This window comes from Misgurnus anguillicaudatus, chromosome 4, assembly GCF_027580225.2.
Source record: "Misgurnus anguillicaudatus chromosome 4, ASM2758022v2, whole genome shotgun sequence".
Classification (NCBI taxonomy): Eukaryota; Metazoa; Chordata; class Actinopteri; order Cypriniformes; family Cobitidae; genus Misgurnus; species Misgurnus anguillicaudatus.
Genome location: NC_073340.2, coordinates 32,434,044 through 32,453,796, shown reverse-complemented (window position 1 = coordinate 32,453,796; position 19,753 = coordinate 32,434,044). Strand labels below are relative to the sequence as shown.

The 19,753-nt window shown below is 39.2% G+C and overlaps 1 protein-coding gene across 5 annotated transcripts in view; it reads right to left on the bottom strand.

Moving 5' to 3' along the window:
- LOC129420438 (cadherin-18) overlaps nt 1-19,753 on the bottom strand; it is a 340,672-nt gene that overhangs the window by 100,539 nt on the left and 220,380 nt on the right. For all 5 annotated transcript variants that reach the window (XM_073867160.1, XM_055175343.2, XM_055175341.2 and 2 more), the window contains one exon: nt 9,337-9,631. In XM_073867160.1, the coding sequence (XP_073723261.1) occupies nt 9,337-9,631 (295 nt within the window). The remainder of the gene's footprint in view (nt 1-9,336; nt 9,632-19,753) is intronic.

Here is a 19,753-nt window from a genome sequence, read left to right as displayed (position 1 = left end):
GCTTGCCATCCACTTAACACAATGCAGGTGTTTTTAGTAATAAAATTAGGAAAATTGTAATTGGGAGAAACTTAAACAATGCCAACATCATATGCCAAACCTGAAAAATCGGCATAAATTACTGATAAAAAATAAATTCATGATGTGCCATCAGTTGTGCTCTTGACCGGTCTCGAAATAAAATTCGGAGTCCTCTTTGTCTGAGACCGAGATGAGACCGAGTAAAAATGCGGTCGATTCCAAGACGAGACCAAGACCTTTAAAAAGTGGTCTTGAGAACTACAACACTATGTATTGGTATATAAAGACAGTTTAAACAAATTTGGAAAAAAGTTTTTTAGACAATTCCTGCCTATCCTGCCTTTAAAGAAACAACATTTGAGATCGCAATGTTGTAAAGATTACCATAGGTGAGTGAGTAATGATTTATGATTGTATACTTTTTAAAAAGGCAAAAATAATAAGGTAAAGCTGCAAACAATTAAGTTAAAATGATGTAATAATTGTCCCTCTGGTACTAGTATTCATGAACTGCATCGCTCATATTTCATAATGTTCTCTCAGTCCCACTTATAATCGTCTGCATATAAAACATCATTAGAAGTAATGATGGCTCTATTTTATCCTGGTTTTGACCCTCATTCTTTAAAAGACAGATTTCTTTAGGCCCTAACCTAATTTCTTATGTAGAAAAAAAATAAATTACATTTTAATCTTATTTTAATAACTTCTCTGTTGTGAATGACACTGCACATGTGGTGAACATCATATACTCAATCAACTCAATACATCAGGTGTTTTGATGGACTTGATGGATATGATGGACTGTACTATTTTACTGTGAAATTGCCTAAATATTAATGCATTTTTTTTTACCAAAACTGATAAAGGTACTTTCTGACACTACCGAGTACGCTATTAAGCATTAAAGTGATTGATTATGTCCTTTAAATGACCCAATTCTGTGTTCATCCAGGTTTGTTATGATGCCATTGTTAATTTTTTTATGTGAATTGTTCCTTCAAGAAGTTCCTGAACTCAACACTGATGTCAAGTTTAGTACACTGTGCGAAATATGAAGTAAGACTGATTTAAAGGTGAAACGTGGGTTTTAACGGCAAATTGCAACCAACCTTCATTTTGAAACGCAATGAGAAGATACGGTAGCTGCCACAGGACAAACATGTCGTCGGAAACATGACTGCGATTTCCATGTAAGAAGACCCGCGGTGTATGTAGGTGAAAAAAAACTGGTTCATTCTAGTGTAATAAAAACAATACAGTTCAATATGTAAGGTCTTTATACACCACTGATAATAGTTATGTTTATAATATTGCATTTCTGTCAAGAGATCCTACTAAAAGTTACATACCGCACCTTTAAAGGATTAGTCAATTTTCTTTAAAAAAATCCAGATAATCCAGATAATTTACTCACCACATGTCATCCAAAATGTTGATGTCTTTCTTTGTTCAGTCAAGAAGAAATTATGTTTTTCTAATTTTAATTGACTTTAATGGACCCCAAAACTTAACAGTTTTAATGCAGTTTTAAAGGACTCTAAACGATCTCAAACGAGGCATAAGGGTCTTATCTAGCAAAACGATTGTCATTTTTGGCAAGAAAATTAAAAAATATGCACTTTTAAACCACAACTTCTCGTCTTGGTCCGTCCTGTGACGCGCCGGTGCGACCTCACGTAATACGTCATCATGTCAAGAGGTCACGGATGACGTATCGAAACTACACCCCAGTGTTTACAAGTGTTGAGAAAGAGGACCGTTCTAACGTTGGTGTATGTCGAATGATACTAATTAATATCTTTGTGTCATTTTACTGTTTAAAATGGTCTGCAAATGTGCGTTTCATATATGTTACATGAGACCTTTCGACATCATTACGCAATTACGTGAGCTCGCGCTGGCTCAGAGGAAGATGAGAAGTTGTGGTTTAAAAGTGCATATTCTTTATTTGTCTCGTCCAAAAATGACAATCGTTTCGCTAGATTAGACCCTTATGCCTCATTTATAAGAAGACCCGCGGTGTATGTAGGTGAAAAAAAAACTGGTTCATTCTAGTGTAATAAAAACAATACAGTTCAATATGTAAGGTCTTTATACACCACTGATAATAGTTATGTTTATTATACTGCATTTCTGTCAAGAGATCCTTCTAAAAGTTACACACCGCACCTTTAAAGGATTAGTCAATTTTCTTAAAAAAAAAATACAGATAATTTACTCACCACATGTCATCCAAAATGTTGATGTCTTACTTTGTTCAGTCAAAAAGAAATTATGTTCCCTTTCAATACGGTTCACTTCGCATTGCGTCAGTTAGCTGACGCTATGGGGGAAACTCCTGTTTACTCCGTGACTGAAGCCTATTGGTTAACGTCTGTACAAAGTACAGACCAATGACGTTTGAACCCGCGCGCGGGAAGTACACGTCCTTATATAAGCGCGGTTCAAGCGTCAGGAGCTCATTAATTTCTCCTTCAGCGCGAACATCTCGCTGCTCCGAAGAACAAGAAGCCTTACCTCGCCGTCGACAAAAGCCCTGCAGCGGAGTCCAGGCCTAGCGTCTTCCCTGCCCTTTCCGGCTGAGAACCGAAGACAGCAGAATCCAGGTCTAGCGTCTTCCCCTGCCGCTTTCCGGCCGAGAACCGAAGATAGCCTTCGCTTGCCGTGGTACGAGCCCTGTGCAGCGGACACATGCCTGACGAGGTCTCCCCTGCGGCCGCCCGGTAAGATCAATATTTTTAATATAAAGCTGTAAGCTAAAAGAGCAGGCGCTGTTGTAATAGCGTCCAGCACAGCGGCTTGAGTGAGCCTCCCTGCTATGAATTTCCCCGAGCGCGTCACCGGTCTGGCACCTCCCACGCCGGGACCGCGCTTATATGCTTCGGTTGTCTTATCCATGTTTCGTGCTCCCCCTGCTGTTCCTCTCTCCCCGGGATGAACACACGGCGAGCCATGAGACTAGATGGATGCATAGACCTGCACACACGGACTAACCCCCCCTGTGTTCTGTCACATCGCAACCGTTCATGCTTACAGAGTCCCTTCGCTCCTCTCACATTCAGTGGCGAGATCTCTGACACATATGAATCCCCCGAGTGCATCGGGTGATACCGTTTATATGACGCATGGCTGTTCTGTCTGTGTTGCTGCTCCCCTCTGCCGTTCCTCTCTTGTTGAGATGAACAAGCGGGGGAACCGTAAAACTAGAAAGATGCATACGACAAGCAAACACGGGCGGATCTGCCCCTGTTTCCTGTCATAGCACAGCCACTCGTGCTCCACGCTCGCGGAGTCCCTCGCTCCTTTCCCCGCAGTGGTGAGATCTCTTAACGGCGTAGTTAGCACGCAGTCTTACGGCTCGCTGCCTCTAAATGCAGCTGTCTAGTGTTCAACGATTACAGAGCTTCATGCCCCTCCCCTCCTGGAGCGGCGCGATCTCATTCGTCTGCTCGATAGGGCGGATTCGCCGCTATTGGAGCATCAAGAACACTCATTATAAGAGCTACCGGCTCACTATTCGTCTATACAGAGCTTCATGCCCCTCCCCCCTGGAGCGGCGCGATCTCATTCGTCTGCTCGATAAGGCGGACACGCCTCTATCTGAGCGCTAAAACACTTATTATAGAGCTTAACCGGCCTGAGTCTATCTCACTTCGGAAAGCTCACTACTAGTCTGCCCGGTCATTTCTCTCTGGTTTAGACGGAATCAGAGGCAGAACTAATTTGTTTAACATACTGAGGCCCGAATACCTCCCTTTATTCAGTCCCGTCCTATATCAGTGCGCTGAATATTGGTACATTCTTATATACCCGGTTTTTCTGCCCTTTTTAATAAACGGCAAAACCGCGGGCCTCACGGCAGACTTCCTCTCTGCGATGGGTTCAGTCTGACATTAAACATTATTCAGTCCCGTCCTATATCAGTGCGCTGAATATTGGTACATTCTTATATACCCGGTTTTTCTGCCCTTTTTAATAAACGGCAAAACCGCGGGCCTCACGGCAGACTTCCTCTCTGCGATGGGTTCAGTCTGACATTAAACCACCTAGACATACTGCTCTGCTCCGTGAGCCGTTCGGGTCACCGTCACTACTGAGGCTCGTGCAGCTGAACGGCCTAGCTCTGGTCTTCGCAGCACAGCTGCGTCGACATAGAACTGTCTGAAGAGGGGTTAAGTCGCGCCTCGGCTGGTCTGCCCTGAAATGTTTTCTGTGTGCTGTTTATCCAAAACATACTGAGTAATACTGTTGGTTATGCGACCTCACTATAGTGGCGAACGGTATTGAATTCCTCTAAAAAGAGTAATTTCCGTGCTTACTATACTGTGTATTGACACCCCACGGTTGTACGGTGTCTCTAAACACTTTCTCGCCTTACTGACAAGCAATCAGTAATACGCACACACGGCCCGCTGTCCATAATTCTCTCGACGCTTGCCGAAAAAACCCCGGTTTGGCCATATACTGTGTATTGACACCCCACGGCTGTACGGTGTCTCTAACACTTTTCTGCCAAATTCGCTCGCAGCCCACCTCAGTTTCTCCGCTACGATGCTGACGGCGCAAACGAGCACGGTCTTACGGCTGTCATTCTCTCTTCCTAGAGAGACGCAGCCTCAGACCTCTCCATGGCTCCAAGCATTTGAATCGCGCCCTCTCCGGACGGCTACTCAAAGGCTTACAGCCAAGCGGTTTATGACGTTTTTCGGCCATACAGCTGATTTATATCAGCGGATCCGAAGACGCTCACACCTCCGCTCTGCTCCAATACTCGGAGATATTAAGGGTAATATCAACCTGAAGTGAGCTTGCTACCCGCCACAATAAGTTTCAAAACTCAAAGCGCGCGCACAGACAGACGCGCGGCATCTCGTTTAAGACGGGCTCACGTACCCCTCTAACGAGCCTCAGAAAACTGAATATCGTGGCATTCTGTTCATAAGTCCACTTCAGTTTGACTAAGCAAAGGTCCCGCCCCGAGCTGACGGCCGGGAAGCTCATGCTTAAGTTACACACAGCTGCATGAAGTGCTACCATTACGAGATCACCAGCATCTGATGTGGGTTGAACACGCTTTACGACGGCAATCAGCCTTCGGCGCGTGGAACGCCCGTTTGTCTCATATCAATCACCTTGTACTGTACATACGGTCCATTCAGGGGATGATTTTAGCACTGCAGCACTCTCGACCATGTTATTGTGATAATGCGGTCGGGCAAACTACGGTGGTTTCATTATTTACCGAACCAGACTGAGATCTCGCCCCCTGTACAAGCTGGCGAGTCATCTCCTTTATAAACTCATTGCATCGCTTTATAAGCTATGTTCAATCAGAGTGATACGCATCTCGTGCTTAACTACCAAGATGCAGACATGTTATCCCGTTACGATGGGCGTGCAGAGATTGCATCCGTGGGACACGACCTACATTACGTGCCTTATAACACGTTGACACGAGCTGCTAGGACCCCTTTCGCGAGGCGTCCTTATGCAAAGTCTGATCTATTCTGTCTAGTGACAGCGAGAGTCTTCCCCCCGCGAATTGTAGGTGGAACAGCTTTCTCCTCACTACAGAGGCTCGTGCACGGCGGCTTTCTCCCCCTGCGTGTATATATATATATGTGGCGGTGATAACAGCGAACCACGCTTTTATGACCGAGACCGACCATCCACTTTATTCATAAGTCTGTCATTTCTCAGATGCGGACGGTGCCCGAGGCGCAGCGCTCTGGAACTGTCCAAGGTCCTGTATGACAGATACGTCTGACGTACATCAGACGATCAGCTGTTCATCGGCGTCACAGATCACTCACTAGCGCACCTGTCAATACAGGTTATTTATGGATCGTTGACGTTATCACCTCCCGTGACAATGAAGTCTACTCCATGTATGGATTAGATCCTCGGGCATGGTCTTAGAAGTTTCTCATTTGACATTTGTGACACGGCCGGCTGGTCCCCTCCGTCCACGTTGTCAGTTTACAGCTTCGACATCCCTGCTTCGCGCACTAGTGAGGTTTGTTGCATTAAAGGTGCGCCGCGTAAGCTCACCTGTATGCACGATATGGGTTTTAATTATATGCGTCCACCGTGCGCTTAGAGAAGCTCACATATGCACGCTACAACATTTCGGTATACACTAAAGATGCGCTCGGAAAAGCTCATCTGTATACACGGCTGTGACACATACATACATTGTTGTTCATCTGTGTACGTTCACGGTGCGTTGAGTGCCCACCGTACGTTCATCAATCATATCTGTACACATTCACGGCGCGTTCTGTGCATTGATTTATCTATACGCATTCACGGTGCACTGAAGGGTTCACCCGTGTGCGCACAACTTATTATCAGAACACATGACGGCGCGCTTGAGAATCTTGCCGGCCTGTGCATTATAACACTCTGATTCATCTATATGCATTCACGATGTATTCAAGTGTTCACCTGTGCCCGTGCAATTTATAGTCAATACACATTTACGGCGCGCTTGGACAGCTCACCGATCTGTGCACTATAATACTACCTATATGCATCCCGATGCGCTCGAGGGCGCACCTGGGTTCACACTATTGTGGTATCTGTATAATCCCACGCTACGAACCGTTCTGCCGCATATTATAGTCAGATCGGCCGTTCGTGAGCTTCGCAGATCACTCACTATGTATGTCTGTTGCTTACAGTGGGCATTTAGATGGATCGTTGAAACCATCGCACTGGCTCACGCCCCTCTATGAGCTATGTCCTATAGAGCCCACTCTGTGAGCGTTTGGCTTTTTCATGGACTTGGTCTACAGGGGTATCTATTTGATATCTGCTACACGGCCGGCTGGTCTTCGCCGTCTACGTTGTCAGATTGTACAGCTTAGACGTCCCTGCCCTACGAGCGCAGGTTCTCTCGGCTCAATCATGCACGCTCATGCGTTTTATGTGTACACCACGGTGCGCTCAGCGAGCTCACCAACGTGACTCTGAATTTACTTATCTCGCACACCCGCGGCGCGCTCGGTATCTCGCCGTCTTGTGCTATGTTATGTGCCCCCGGTGCGTTTAAAACCCCACCGTGTGCGCGTCAACATTTTATATGGTGCTTACACATTGCTTAAAGCTGTGAATATGCCGGGTATAGGGCCACACGCAGTGTCTCTCCGGTAAGGCACTTCTGTACGTTGTGTATGCACGGCGTGATGGGATTACGTTCCCCCATAGCGTCAGCTAACTGACGCAATGCGAAGTGAACCGTATTGAAAGGGAACGCTTAGGTTACTCACGTAACCCCGGTTCCCTGAAATAACGGGAACGAAGCATTGCGTCACTTGCCGTGCTACAAACGTCTACGCAGCGAGTGTATTCGGCTGCGCGCTTCAGTCGAATAATAATGAGCTCCTGACGCTTGAACCGCGCTTATATAAGGACGTGTACTTCCCGCGCGCGGGTTCAAACGTCATTGGTCTGTACTTTGTACAGACGTTAACCAATAGGCTTCAGTCACGGAGTAAACAGGAGTTTCCCCCATAGCGTCAGCTAACTGACGCAATGCTTCGTTCCCGTTATTTCAGGGAACCGGGGTTACGTGAGTAACCTAAGCGTTTTTTGAGGAAAACATTTCAGGATTTTTCTAATTTTAATGGACTTTAATGGACCCCAAAACTTAACAGTTTTAATGCAGTTTTAAAGGACTCTAAACAATCTCAAACGAGGCATAAGGGTCTTATCTAGCGAAACGATTGTCATTTTTGGGAAGAAAATAAAAAAATATGCACTTTTAAACCACAACTTCTCGTCGCCAGCGCGACCTCACGTAATACGTCATCATGTCAAGAAGTCACGGATGACGTATCGAAACTACACCCCAGTGTTTACAAGTGTTGAGAAAGAGGACCGTTCTAACGTTGTTGTATGTCGAATGATACTAATTAATATCTTTGTGTCAGTTTACTGTTTAAAATGGTCTGCAAATGTGCTTTTCATATATGTAACACGAGACCTTTCGACATCATTACGCAATTACATGAGCTCGCGCTGGCTCGGAGGAAAATGAGAAGTTGTGGTTGAAAAGTGCATATTTTTTATTTGTCTCGTCCAAAAAGGCAATAGTTTCGCTAGATTAGACCCGTATGCCTCATTTGGGATCATCTAGAGTCCTTTGAAACTTCAATTTTAAACTGCATTAAAACTGTTAAGTGTTGGAGTCCATTAAAGTCCATTAAAATGAAAAAAATCCTGCAATGTTTTCCTCGGGAAACATAATTTCTTCTCGGCTGAACATACATCAACATTTTGGATGACATGGAGGAGAGTAAATTATCTGGATTTTTTTAAGAAAATGGACTAATCCTTTAAGACGGTCTTCAATTACACAGCAGCAAAATATATGCGCCTAGAATTCTTTAGCAGTATTTGTACTTGTCAACATGTAGGGGAGACACAAACAATAACCTTAATGTGATGAATATAGACCTAATTGCATTAAATAAATGTTAAACATTTAACCAAAGATTATTACAAGCGTTTAATTTAAGTCTGCAATGGCATAACAGCTCCATCACAAATCCCTCTGGGTATGTGAACTCAACTCATTGGGAATCTCTCTCTCTCTCTCTCTCTCTCTCTCTCTCTCTCTCTCTCTCTCTCTCTCTCTCTCTCTCTCTCTCTCTCTCTCTCTCTCTCTCTCTCTCTCTCTATCTCGCTCGCTCGCGCTCTCTCCATATATATATATTTTTCTACTATGTCTCTCTCTCTCAGTGGAAGTAGAGTATTTTAGAGAATCTGTCATGTGCCGGGATACATAGTGCTTTCTGAGAGCTTCTCCTCTGGGACCTCTAGCTGCAAAACACGAAACAAAGATAAAAGCCACAGGCTGGATAGAGAAATGCCATTTGACTTGGGAATGGAGCGAAGCTTGGAGATTTGAATTAAAAGTGATGGATCTCACTGAGTGACAGCTCATAAGTTTACACCGATACATGCCTGAGGTATAATATTTTTTGACTGATATACTTTCTGAAAGCAATTTCAATTTGCAAACGTCGCCAACAATATTTTTGGAGGACATTTAAAGAACACTCAAACTTGGAATAAACATTAAAGACGGCTAAATAACCATTCACCTTGAGAACTGTTGACCTCTAACTAATGGTTTAACTGTTATCAAGAGATATTTTCAACTTAATTATTAACCAAGGATAATCCTAAATTTCTTACTGGCACCGTTTTAACAAGACCATGTCTGAGCATCTATGACATTCTGGTCTGTAGATATGGTTTGGTCCACTAAAACATCATTACAGAAGAAAAACAAGATAATCTCACCGATTTCCGACATTTCAGGCACAGTTGTGACGAAGGGTCCGTCTGGGAATTTGGGGGCATTGTCATTAATATCCTGAACTTTTATAATGAACTCCGACTCGGGCTCCAAGGGTTTGTTATTGTTGCGGTCGATGGCCTGCGCGTGGAGAACGTAATGAGACTTCTTCTCCCGGTCCAGACTCTTGGTGGCATGAATGTCTCCTGTTACCTCGTTGATGATGAAGATACTCCCCGCTCCTTCCCCGCTCAAGATGTATCTGACAGATCCATCACCTTTGTCTGAATTAGAATGTAACTGAAATGAGACAGAGAGTATATTTCAGGGTTCTTGCAGGTTTCAGCAAGTTAAATTTAAGACCTTTTTAAGACCTTTTAAGACCATTATGAGTAAAATTTAAGACCAACACGACACATTACTAGAAGCATTCAAATGATCTCAGAAATTCTTAAAACTTTCTATTTTTATTGATTCAGTTATAGAAAAATATAAAATGAACGCAGTTTTAAAACAGATAATCAAAATACATGGAAATACATTATGCTTAACTCTATTAGACCGCGAGTGTTGGCGCCGACAAATTTTACCCATAGCCCTTTAGGAAGAGACTTCTGACAATGGAAGCCCAAAAATGGCTCATAGTGAGCCATTGATATACATTGAGTTAGAGGCAAAGAGCTGTAATTTTTCTTAATTAATAGTCAAGAAATGCATTGATTTACAATATTTATACATCACACTAAAATGTGTAAGTAGTATTTTTATAAAATTCTATCAACAATGTTTTTTGACAAATAAAATTCACTAATATTAGATCAGTTAGTATGGTCAGCTGCTGGTTTGTGCCTAGTTTTACACTGCCTCATACAACTTTAAAGCTTTAAAATGCATCACACTCTGTAGTACGTAAGCTTATAGGGGAGGTTTCCCAGACAGGGATAAGAGCTTTTCAAACTTGAAAACAATTTGCACTGACATATCTTAAAATACATCAAAATGCACACAAGTAATTGTTTTAGTAAGGCATGTTTATTCAAACTAGTTATATATGTCATAATTAAACTAATCCCTGCCCGGGAAACCACCCCATAATGTTTAATGTACAACTGACTGTGTGCTGTGTATATATCTTGTGCCTAATTATAAATATACAAAGAACAAAAGATCACTTTCAATTATTATTAATCCCTAAAAGCATTAATATATGCATTTTATTAATACAAGTTTTTAATAAATTAATGTATTGCATTTAATTGAATACAGAATCACAGAGCCAAAAAAACACTCCACCCATACGTTTTATGCATAAATATGCACTATATACTGCCATCAGGTTTAATAGCCTCTCTAATTACACAATAACGGATGAATCTGCATTAAGAAAATGAAATTTACCATTAAAAGGCTGTTTGATATGTGCTGCTAACGTTATCCACTAAGACCGTTTCTCAATCCGAAGGCTGTAGCCTCCGAAGGGTCGCATTTCTTATTTCAGAAATGGTCTTATTTCAGAATATTAACTTTGAAATTAACTTTAAAATATTGATTACTATTCTTAGTTAATCGTTAATTGTTGTAATATGCTTATGACTTGCGAATGTAATGTTCAGTTAACTTAAATAAACCAGGCGATGCCGTATGCAGCAGCCTGCCTATGCGAAAGGGCTCTGATTCTACCGCTGTTCATTTAACCGTAACTCCTGAAGCATTTGCGCAATCAAAACGTTTGAATTGTTCCTAAAAGACAATTGCACTTTTTTGAAATATATGGTTTATTACGGTACTTCCTTGCTTTCCGTCTGTCAATCGCTGATGTTTGTGGAGAGCTGAAGGGAAAGCGTGTTAGGTTCAAGTGCATCGCAGCAAAGAGCAATATTAAAGTCTAAAATATAAAACTGTGTAACACTAAAGTTGACACGCCGACTGTTTAAGTTGATTTTCAATAAAGCAGCATTGATTTTTGTTCGCTTCTGTGTCCTCTATGTTTCAGAACCTGGCAAATGCTCAGGTAAGCCACGGGCTTATAAATTACCCCGAAAAAGATTTTTGCTTATACAGAACTAAGTTTAAGGATTGTTTCTCGCCAATCCCACAGTAAACAGTCAGATCACAACACCTGAAATATAGCTTATGGCACGATTTGCGTGGATTATGACAAAGGGCGGAACGTTTCTTTTTAGAGACCCACCGCCACTGATTAAGTTAGTTCTTCAGCGTTTTAAATTACTATTTTATATTCTGCGGACAACGCTTTTTGGGAATGAAAAGAGGTAAGAAATTTAAGACTTGGGTAAATTAAATTTAAGACCTGGGATAAAAATCTGGGTGTTTTTAAGACTTTTTAAGGCCTTAAATTTAACATTCTGAATTTTAGACTTTTTAAGACTTTTTAAGACCCCGCGGGAACCCTGATATTTGTTTAATATTCAAGCCTCATTTAGCATTTAATGCCCCTACAAAACCTTGAGCTACAAAACGAGAAAAGTTGCATTTCTGAACTATGAGTGTTGTTATAGTACATTAAAGTGGAAGGAAGAAAACATTTCAGCATAAAAAATATTTTATGAGAGAGTTCGTAAACTAAATATTACAAACAGAAACATTAAGGACATGAGATTATATCATTAATTGCATAACTTATAGATCATCCACTGAAACTCATTTTAATAACCTATTCCAATATACAGAAATAGTAAGAATGTGTGTGCGTGCCTGCGTGTGTGTGAGTGTGTGTGTGTGTGTGGGCGTGTGTGAGAGAGAGAGAGAGAAAGAGAGAGAGACAGAAATCTTAGCAAATCTAAAATTTCTGCTAAATGGTTATGAGGAGGATTACTCACAAGTCTCTAGCCGATGGCTACAGTCTCAGTTAAATCTTAAAATGAATACATAATAAAGATGCTTTAAGGAAATAAACATTTTAGCATTGTGCGGTATCTGAGTAAATGCAAAATAATGCTTACTGTATAGCACCCCCCCAAAAAAATAAAATAAATTACATTTTGGAAAATGTTTAACTCATTCCCACCAACATTTTTTATTAAGTTGCTCGTCAGCATTTTTGGTAATTTTCACAAAAGCTGCACAATATGCTTTCCAGGAAAATTTTCTTCTAAAAATATATAAACATACAAATATATCAAATGAAAGAACAGACCCTCTGCTTTCAAACAAACAAAAAATAAAGAAACAAATGAAGAAAACGGGAAAAACTGTTTAATCCTATCTATATTTTTCTCTATTTATAAACTCTTAAATATGGGTATTTTTCTCAAAAAAATAAAACCAACATTTTTAGCAAAAAGATTAAATAATTGCATTTTTGTTAAATAATTTTGTTAGAGATCAGATTAAGAACGATTATCAAAACATACACGGAGTGTAAAATGAATACGTTTTTTATAAATTGGGTAAGAGCAGGATCTAGTGGATAATCACGGTATTACAGATTACCATAAAAACTCATCAGGAACACGTTTTTCCTTAATTGACGAGATAACTAGTCAATAATGGGGAATTAGTTAATGGGAACAGTTAGACATCATAAATAAAATTTCAAGCTTTGGTTGTTCTGAGATGTGACTGTTGCAGATGCGCAATATTCACATCTGATGTCGATGTCGATCCTGAAACAATATACTAAAAGTGAAAGTTAAGATTAATTTTGCATGGTGACATTGGGTGCATCCCAATTTAAAGGCCAATGACATCATCAGATAGATACTTCACAAGCTATCCCAAGATTCAATGTGCAACTGCACTGCAAAAAATGCAGCATTTTTGTGAAATCAACACATTTTTTTATGTTACTTTAACTTATTTAACAATTTCATATTGTTTTTATAAATTATGTCAACTGTTTAAGCCAAAACCAAATTGGTTTACTGTTTTAACTGTGTGAGACATCAGGGTATTTTAAAACAAACATAACTGTAGTTTAAAAAAAGTTTTTTGACGTATTTGCCACTGTTTTACTATTATACATGATGTTTTAATGATGTGAATTAAAACTGTGCGTGCTCAGTTTAATTTTTAGATATTTTTAAAGTTGTTAAATTTGATATACTGTTGGGTAGTTTAATCTGCATCAACGCATCATATTCTTTAAAATAAAATTAATAAATATCTGACTCCATATTTATTTTTAAAAGTCTGAAACATCTCTTATGTGTCCCACCGACAGGCACGGTGGGCGGGAACAGCAGGTGACAAAACTCCCTCCGTATACTTCAGAGGATGCACACTTTAAAGACGGAGCGCCACTTTCAAATTCTGCGTCCTTCGAAAGATTCAGCCTTCGAATTTGGATGCACCTATTGTAGTCATGACTATAAAGCACATTTTCATGCCAAATTCTCATTCAATTTTGAGAGCAAAAAACTGCAACACAATACAATTTAATTAATTGTCATTTGTTTTGAAAGGAAATTATTTTGGATGCCTTTGCCAGTGTTAGACTATGAGAACGGTTTTAAACAGCAGAGAGAAATCACAGATTTAGCAACATTTCACTTCCTGGAAGACATGGTGGTACCAATTAATACGGTCTCAAAGAAAGTTTTAATAAGACAATCTGGGCGCTTGTCGCTATGCAATACCATCACGCAACTATTTTCCTTAAGTTGCCATCCCAGATCTTATTCAAAACATGCAGAAGTTAATTCATCTCAGAGCTTTATAAGTCAGCATCTCAGAATAACAAAATAGTGTAATGTCACCCCCCAAAATTGAAATACTAACTGAAGTACAAATATATATTTTATTATTAAAAAATATATATATTTTCTGTCATTAGTTTAGCATATAGTACTGCAAAAATTACACACTTCAGCTTTAATTGTCATGTTAAAGTTGTTACATTTATTTCAATGTCATTTGATTTTGGGATAAAATGTGACCTCAACACGTTCTTGACAGTTTCTGTGAGATTCACTCACCTAAAGTAAACCAACATTTGCAATCTGCACTGTCAATACTTCAATAGTTTCCCCAGTTCTCCCTGGAAACCTGCACAAATCATCAAACAGGAAAACAAACTGGCACAGGAGAGGATTGGGGAATACCTGAGCTGATAGGTATGTGCCCACTTAATGCGCAGAATACCAATTACAAGAGAATTAAATGAAAATACTGTCATTCTCCAAGCAAAATATGACAAGGATGGTCAGGAAGGCACGACGAGAGCCCATGGGATACCGACTTGTTTCAGTTCTACGCACAGAACGCTGTCTGCTCATTGGATGGTGTCTCAGGCCTCATTGGTTTTGTGATAAGGCGAAACATTGACAAAACACTCAAAGCACTGAAAGCAAGGATCTCTTGAGCATTTTATCATCACTATCCAATAAATGTCTGATTCTAATCTATTTCGGTTCAGTTTAAAGACTCAAACACAGAATAAAGCAAAGAAAAGACTTGTTCCTGGTCTTACTGTGCAAGTCCATCCCAAAGACAAAACATTTGCTTTGCAAACTTTACTAATAATATGAAAATCATTTCCTAAAAAATAGTTATAAATTTCCTTTTTCAGTGATGTCACCTAGGCTATGTATGCTATTTGAGAACAATAACTGATAGCCAAATACTGTAGCTTTACGGCAAGCTTTTAAAAAACTCTACCCGGCTTTATTATGGTAAAAAAATACACCAACTTTTAAATGGCTTTGAAAGAAAACAATGCACAAGTCCTTTTACAAGTATGCATACTTTGAAAATGTATTTAGAAAAGCTTTTGGGTAAAGTTAACCAAGTCAGTCAGTGGCTGTGACGGGGCTTTGTTTTTGTGACATCACATTACCAAGAGAATCAAAACAGCATATTTAATGAGACTGTTCTGGTTTAATAGGGAGTTAAAAATGAGAAGTGGATAGATTTTTTTCTCATTTTAGTGTTGTTGTGTTCACACACTACCAACATACATTTATGTCCAAACACATTGTAAAAGTGGATTTTGCATAATATGGGTCCTTTAATAATATATTAATTAATGTTTCTGGAAATACATCTTATATAAAATAACACACAGGTTATTCAGACTGAAAGATTTAGTAAATCGCACACATACAGCATTTCATTTGATTTCTACTTCTTTAAATTTAGATTACAACCCTACATTAAATTTACAAGCAATTCTTAATTCAATTTTCTATGAAGCACGACTCTGCCCATAACCATTTATCACTGCACTATGATGGAACTGTGTTGAAATAAAAACTAAAAAGAATATACAGACGTTCACAAACCGGATACTATAAATACATTAGAGGGCATAAGCAGAATCTCACACACAGATATAAAGTTACGAGCTTTTGAAAATTTATTTCAAGGCCACGGCAGTCAGAGCAACCCAGGCAGTAAAAATTACTAGAGAGAAAAGGCACAAAACACTTCAATCACACTACCACAAATGTATGTATTACGTTATATGACTGTTTAAGGCCAAGAAATGTGTTAACTATGTCTGGTGGTATACAATGCTCGAATTAATGCGTAATTATAGTAAGCGGTGGGCTGATGGTGCAGATGGGGTCGCCGGCTGGAATGAACTGCTGGTTCTGTCAGTAAACAGTGAGCTCAGGCAAGCAGTCAGTAATTAACTGAAGGGTCAAAGCTCAGCTTGTGTCTCTCTAATCAGAGGACACTGATCTAAATCAATCAAACTGTTTTAAAAGACTGTAAACAAAATATTAATAAACAAGTTGCAGGCAGTGTTTCCTCTACAGATGGCACTTCCACAGCGAACCAAAAATAAGTGGGAAATGGGAATTATGGAAAAATGTCAGACCTTAATAAACATACAGCATAAATGGAGTAACAGAGTCTTGCAGTGTATTTCCACTAGGATGGAAACTTTTCCATAAAGGGAATATATGGGAATTAATGGGAATTTGAAAAAAAAAAGCCTATAACAGGAAATTAAATGTAGTTTAAAAAAATCTTGCTTCATAATTTTGTTTAAAACAAAAAAAAAATTAATGCCACACTCATGCACAGATAATTTCTTGAATCATGCACACAAAATAATGTCAAAATGTTCATCTTTGCATGTATTCACTTAAATTACATACATTTGCTTAAAACTTTCTCGTGCTGTGTGTTAGCTAGTGTGCAACAACACAAATACACTGACTTAGAGAACATTTGGGTGAGATAATTTTAAAAAGTTGTGTCTAAAATGACCTTCCTGAAATTAAAAAAAAAAATCCCTCTATTTTTCCCTCTATTTTCCAGGCTTGTATACCATACACTCTAAAAACAAATGGTGCTATATAGCACCAAAATGTGGTTCTTTGCTTGTAATCATAGAGGAACCGTTTTTACTGCTTTATAGCACCAGTGAAGCACCTGTGTAGAACCATACGGGGGCCATATATAGCACCACTCTAGCACCAAATATGGTTCTACATGGCACTATGTAGTTCTACACAGGTGCTTCACCGGTGCTATATGGCACTAAAAACGGTTCTTCTATGATTACGAGCAAAGAACCACATTTTTTTTAGAGTGTAGAAGCACTTGGTGCATTTTAACATTTTAACAATCAATTAAGTTCTACTTACAATTCAATCAGTCAAGACATGTATATTTTTTACATTTTTATCACCTTGCATGCATGTCTGCTTATGACAAAACTAAATGTTTATTTATGTTTGAATATGATATAGTTTATATAAATTCAGAGTTTCCACACCTTAGCTTAAAATTCAAGGACCTTTCAAGGACTTTCCAGGTCCAATACCCTCAAATTCAAGGATTAAATGTGGGGGACACATTTCATTGTGTTACCTTTTTTAGATACATTGTTACTGTTCCCTTTTGAGGAAACTGGTGCTGCATCACTGCGGTGACACTTTGGGGACACCTCTAGGGGTAAGTGCATCTGAATGTGTACATCAAATTCATCCAATGGTGAGGCTTAACGACAAAGTCAGGGTGACGCAGGAGCCAGGAAGTATATCGCTATCTGAAATATTGCCAAAGACGGCATTACAGGGACGCAGGAAGTATGGCAAGGGAGATGCAGTGTCTCGTTCCCTTCTCAGGAAACCGAGACGTTTTCATGTGTCAAACACAACTATGCAAAAAAGCATTTTGGTATAAATCAACATTTGCATACAGAAGACATAAGCATTTAAAGCGAACAGTTTAGCAAGTGTGCGTAAAAAGTCTAGAATTTTTATGATATTATCCTACACTACACAGGGAATAATATGAATTTTTTCCAGAAAACGTCTTGCATAAAATAGATTGAAGCACTTTCAATGATCTGTATCTATGTATGTATATTTTCAAAAACTTTCCAGGGCCTTGAATTTTCCCCCCAGATTCACAAACTTTCAATGATTTCAAGGACCCATGGGAACCCTGTAAATTATCCTAACTTTCCAAAAAATTCCTATCACTTTCCGTTAAGTTTTCAATTTGGAATATTTCCAAAATTCCACAGATTAAGTTCCCATTAAAAGTAATTTCTGCCCCTTTGCAAACCTAATTTCCACTGCAGCCAACGAAATCTGCCTATTATTGCTTACAAAAGCAGACATATCAGTGTATGAGATCACAGTACCGCATGAGCGATTCGGAAGTGAAAATATATGAAAAGAAGATATGTAAAGTCGGCACACCAAAGCTTTATTTAATAATAATAACAATTAATTTCATTTATTTAATAAATGTCTTTCACACAGTGTGTGGTGTTTTGAGCATGCAAGCTCTATATCAGATTATTAAAGACTGTGTTTTTGTAAAATTAACATTTATTTATTGTGAAGCAAAATCACTGTAATTTCATTTTGTAATAAGTTTGCAGCCGACAACTGTCTTGAAGAGACAAACTTCTTGTATTCAATGAAATCTGGGCGTGGTCTAGCTGTCACTACATACTGCACATTTATTCCAGTTTTCAATTTCGTTTTTTATTATTTTATAGATTTTAAAATACATTTATTTGTTACTTTTTACTGTTATTTTAACTTCTTATGAAGCTTTTATTTTTATTTTTAAATCATTCACATGTAAACCTCTATGACTTATTTCTTGTTGTTCTCTCATGTGTCTATTTGCTGTTTTATTTTTGTAAACATATGAATAAATAAATTGTATAAATAATCTTGTCACGACTTGCCTTAGTAAATGTTTAAAAAATTATGTCTATACTGTTTATTAAGGGCACATTATACTTCAGCGTAGGACCTACTGTACGCCATAGTCAGTTTTCATTTATACTTCTGTGTCGTCATCCGCGTTGATGTGCAGTTACACATGCAGACCACTAGTTGGCAGTTACCTTGCGTGTATAACCCACAATAGCAGTGCAACAGCCAAAGAAGAAGCAGCTTGGCCAGTATACCCACAAAAGAAGAAGAAAAAGAAGCTTGTTGTGTATGATTTGAGAAAACAAGCAGTGATGGAGGCACTTTTGTTGCAGTTTGAGTTAAATCACTCTTCAACTTGGCTCATCTTTGTTTTTACAGTCGCATGTAGGAAATGCCTATGAAGAAATGTGAGGCAGATTTATTTGACTTGATAGGAGGGGTTCTAGCGGACCAATCACAGCCCTTGCCATCCACTTGGAACAGACACGTTGTTAAATTTTTGATGAGGTGCGTGTCAAGATACGCACAGCCTATGCATAGTCTATGCCGTAGATCCTACATGGGACTCTATAAATTAGGCTTTAGTCACCTTTACAGAAATACATCATAAGAAAAATATGTGGTTTTATGATTTATAGATCATTTTATTTCAAGTAAGCAAGTAAAAATATCTTTATAATGATTGTATACACAGACTCCCAGTGTTGCAGTGCTTTACAGTTTAGTTTGGCATGCTACATTTTTTGTTGTTGTTGGTGTTGGTGTAAAAACAATGTTGCAAATTTTACAATTAAACAGTATTCATAAAAAATCCCAAATGCTGTACCATCAGGACCCCCAAACAACCCCTATTCCTCTTATACTCCAGTTCTGCCAGTTCCAAATGTAGTCCCTGCTCCATAGGGGACCATAAATTTCACTTAACCTGCAGTCAGGTTTCTAATTTGGTCAGTGACTTAGCTGGGCACAGGCTAATATATCACACTCTGTCTCTACATTGAGTCAGAGACATTCAGTCAAGCCCTCACTAATGGCAGGAAATAAACGTGGCACTGGGTCAATGGAGCCGAGACCAGCCAACAAAAGCAGAGGGTGGGTAATCATTTTTGGAATGATAACAGTGCATTGTATTAACCTTAATAATTAAATTTAAGTGCCACATATAAAACCAAATACATTCTGTAGCTTTATATAAGACACATTAATGCCATGCCTTCTAAACAAATTTTAGGCCATTAAAAGGCAAGCAAGTGTGACATTAACGGCAGAGAGAGAAAGAGAGAGAGAGAGAGAAAAGAAAGTGGAAAGAGCTTCCAAGGGTGTGTTT